This window comes from Haplochromis burtoni, unplaced genomic scaffold (assembly GCF_018398535.1).
Source record: "Haplochromis burtoni strain Fernald_Lab_line unplaced genomic scaffold, NCSU_Asbu1 Contig_28, whole genome shotgun sequence".
NCBI classification, from domain to species: domain Eukaryota; kingdom Metazoa; phylum Chordata; class Actinopteri; order Cichliformes; family Cichlidae; genus Haplochromis; species Haplochromis burtoni.
In genome coordinates this window covers 911,957-916,082 of record NW_024582389.1, presented here as the reverse complement: position 1 = coordinate 916,082, position 4,126 = coordinate 911,957, and the positions used below count along the sequence as shown (strand labels likewise).

At 41.3% G+C, this 4,126-nt stretch overlaps 1 protein-coding gene across 2 annotated transcripts in view; it reads left to right on the top strand.

Moving 5' to 3' along the window:
• vrtn (vertebrae development associated) overlaps nt 1–3,162 on the top strand; it is an 8,040-nt gene extending 4,878 nt beyond the window's left edge. For both annotated transcript variants that reach the window (XM_005917626.3, XM_014332194.2), the window contains exon 3: nt 923–3,162. In XM_005917626.3, coding sequence (XP_005917688.1) covers nt 923–2,668 — 1,746 coding nt within the window. In that variant the 3' untranslated portion in view covers nt 2,669–3,162. The remainder of the gene's footprint in view (nt 1–922) is intronic.
• Nucleotides 3,163–4,126: the final 964 nt, after the last annotated feature.

Sequence of the window (4,126 nt, the reverse complement as noted above, 5' to 3'; positions counted from 1 at the left end):
AATATGAAAAGTTACAAATATTTTACTAAATGTTGTAAAAAATGACTTGTTTTGAGCGAAATGTGGAAAAATGTTGCCGTTAATTTCAGCATGTTTCACTTTACAAACGGCGCCCCATAGATATGTGACCAAAGCTTAAGGCTTGCTTCATGCAAAAAAAGGGAAGTTCTCTAATATCAGGATTAACAAATCAAATCTCCGTTAGCAAGTTGAGACCATGCAGGGTCTTTTAGGTGGGGATCATACTTTTCATTCATACATTCATTTTCATTTTGTCATCAGACAGTTAGAACAATGGTCTATGTGGATGTCTGCGTGCCTGCCTATTTTTTGTGATTGCACAGACTCGTTAGTGGAGAATTTACATAACAGTCTACCAACTATGCATGAACCCAGGACTTCAAAGAAGTATAATGTGAATGACTGGTTGGTTGCTGGGTCGCCAGCTAACAATGTCCGTAACTGTGTATAATACAGGCTTTAGAAGCCTTTTGGTGTTTCTGAGCCGAGCAGTACATTTATTCTTGTAAAGAATAGACCAGATTGTTGATTTGGTCACTCCTTTTATTTTCCTTCAGCCCAAAACTAGCTTCTCTCACTTGTACTGACATGTCTTTTGTGTGTCATATTTAAAATTACAGTCAAAATGAAAAATACTTCCAAAATTATATCTGCCATTTGTCATGAAATAACAAGCAAAAAAACTCACATGGCCATCAAAGTACTTGTCAGTTCATTATCCAAATAGTTTTGAGCCTGTGAAAATGGGGACTACGTATAAAAATTGTAATTGCAATTCATCAGCAGTTAATGCAAAATGGCCCCATGAATTAAAGTTGAAAGTCTACACTTGAATTTTAAAATTGGTGAACAGAAGCACAACAACAAAAATTTTCTTTGTCCCTGTTGTTGTCCCTCACAGGTACGAACCACAGTGGAAATGGCGCTGTGGAAGAGATACTACTTGTCTGGGATGATAGATTCTAAAATGATGCTGCAGGCTGTTCGCTTCAGTCTGTGTGCTGAAGAGTCTGAGGACATGGTAAACCTGCCTGGAACAGTATTGGAGGCCATCTTTGATGCAGATGTTAAAGCTTCCTGCTTCCCTGGCACCTATGCTAACATGTGGCATGTGTACGCCCTGTCATCAGTTCTTCAGTTCAACATCTACTCAATCTACCCCATGTTCAATCTGAAAATTAGGCCCTATTATAACAGAATCATACGCCCGAGGACCTGCCCCAAAGACTTTGAGCCCCAAACCATCCACATTATGTGGTCTGGTGAGTTGCAGTCCGAATCATCATTCAGACCCAATCATTTTGTGGCATTAGTCTGCACAAATGACCTTACATTTGAAAGCCCTAACAGCACACAGAGTGTGTCAGCCATTAAGAGTGACGAGCAAATTCAGGACCCCCAGCTTTCTTATCCCAGTCTGAAAGACAAGTACAACATCACCAAGAGGACCTTCTATCGTTGGAAGAGGCAGACGCAGGAACACTGCAAAAAGTCAGCCGCCAGGTATGAGGCTAAACATTTCTTGCAAGCTTGCTACTTATCAGGCAAGCTCATCCCTTTGCACCTGTTTAAACAGTTCTTCCCCGAGATCTCTAGGTCATCTTATTACAACTGGAAGCATGATCTCATGAAATCTGGAGGAAAATTCTCCACCACCTCTTCGACTGGGGAGACGAGTTCAGGAGATAGCACAGAGCAGGAAGCCTGGTCATCACCTGATGCAAAGCAGGATGAGCTGGATCCTAATGATAGCGTTGCCGGTATGTTTGGCCTCAACCTTGGCAAGCTGGATGCAGAACGTGCTCACAATGTTGCACATATGCAGGAAGCTAAGCGCTGCCTGCAAAATTGCATTGCCATGAATGCATCCTTGCCCTTCAGAATCTTTAAAAGAAATTTTCCAGGAATCTCAAGATCAACCTACTACAACTGGAGAAGAGAAGCCATGCTGTTCAACAGAGGGTACAAAGGCAGCACTGGCAGCAGTGAGGATAGCTCAGACAAGAGTCAAAGCCCCAAAAGTCTGTCACCAGAGCTGCGCAATGTCAGCCAGCCTGCTTTGGCAAGGATGAGGATCTACAGACAAAAACACAGAAGCTACAGGCTTGCATATATGAGCAAAAAACAGCTCAGAGAAGCTGCAAAGTTGCACGTCCAGAAGGCCAAATGGTCCCTGGCAAAGTTTAAGATGAAATTCCCCTCCATGTCAACTTGCCTCTACTGGCTGTGGCGTAGTAGCCAGAACCACAAAAAGAAAATGATCACCCAGAACACAGAGGCCAATGTCCTCAAGACGCTGGAGAGCACAGGTACAGAAAACCAGACCACTGATAGCAGGGTGGAGAGTCAGCATGTAGCCCCATTTGTTGAGACCCCTAAATTTCTAGAAAGGCCCACCATGCCCCCCTTTGTCCCCACCCACATCCTTCACAGAAAGGCACCTGTAGGTGAGCCGATGTTTCCGATGGATGTCGTGACTCTGGCCAACTTTAAGGCAAAGGCCAAGCTCTTCCTACAGCAGCGCTTTGAGGAGAAATCCTTCCCCACATTTAAAGAATTCAGGTCCTACTTCCCGTTCACCCCTCGCTCAACCTACTACATGTGGAAGCGAGCCTTGCATCACGGGGTGTCACTAATTCACGCTTAAAAGCTTTTATGCCACTTAAAAAATTGGCATTCAGGAGCAAAATGAAAGCTCTGGTAGTCTATGTCACGTTCATACCGCAGCGTTTTGTTCTAAACAAACTACCTACACATTGTTGCCTTATGTTCTAATGTTCTAAAAGACTGTATACATGGGCTTAGCATTTAAATGCATTCTGTCCTTTCCTCCCCCCCAGTACCACCCCAGTAGGTCATTCCTCCCTCCTGGACATTTGCACATGCACATGTGTGAAAAGAAACTGAGCTGTGGGTCCATTCAAACCATGCATGTTACCCTCCAGGCAAAAGGCAGTTCAAAGCTTTTGTTTTGTGTCATTTTGTTTGAACCTGCATCTCCTACATTCTCCTTTAATCCCCATCCCCACTATATAATTCGGGTGTCCTTATTTTTCTTTCTTTAACTTTTTATTTTCTTTAATTCTTGATGCTTAAGTGTAAGTCTTTTGTTGTAATTGGCCTGGGGATTTAATGATTTTTTTTATTTCTTTGAATGTAAACAACAGTGTTAGTTTTCAGATAAGATTACTTTTCGTTATAAAAAAACAGGGTTGCATTTTCCTTTCAGGTTGTTGTTGTGTATTTTTTTTTTTGTACTACAGATTAGCGAGCGAATTGGTGAGCTGACAATTTAGGTAGTTTTTAAATGATCTTAAGATTTTGACGTGCTGGCTTGACTTTTGTTTAGGAACTTAGTAGTTCATAGTACCAGTACACTGTTGGATGTATTACTTGAGCCATTACACCATCTAGTTCCATCTCCCAGCATGTCAGTTACTGCCATGTTATCAATAGGCCAGTGATACTGCAGAAACATCCACATGGTGTCCTTTTCACCTCGTGCCTCCATGCATCATTGGAGGCAGGAGTGACAGTGGTGTAAATCAGCACTGGTTTGTCAACCAGAAGACCTTGACTCCTTTTCCACTCCATTTAACTACTGGGTTAGATTTAGAGGAAATGATCTTGACATTCTTGGATTAAATGGCCACCTTAAAAAGGTTCCTGTATGCTAAAAAATCATGTTTAACAGACCAAATCGGAGGAGGTTTCCATTTAGGGTGACACTTTTCTCTTGACATCTTGTGCATATTTTTGGCACACCAGTGATTTGTGGCAGTATCTGACATTCATAGCAATGAGAATGTGATACACACTCTGAGTATGTACTTCAGAGTATTTTATTATTTTATTGTTGTTGGTTTTTTTTTTTTTTTTAAACTGAATCTAATTTTGTGAAAAAAAAACAAACAAGCTAAAAATTGAATGTATGAAGACGTGTTGTTGTGCACACAATTTTAGAACTACCTACATCAGTAAAATATCTGTGAAGATTTCTTTTCATAAGCTACTCTTTTGTATTGTGCACCCTATGGATTCCCCATAATAAATTTAGTCTAAATTTGACCTGAGCATTTGTTTTTTGTTACGTCTGAAAAGTGTA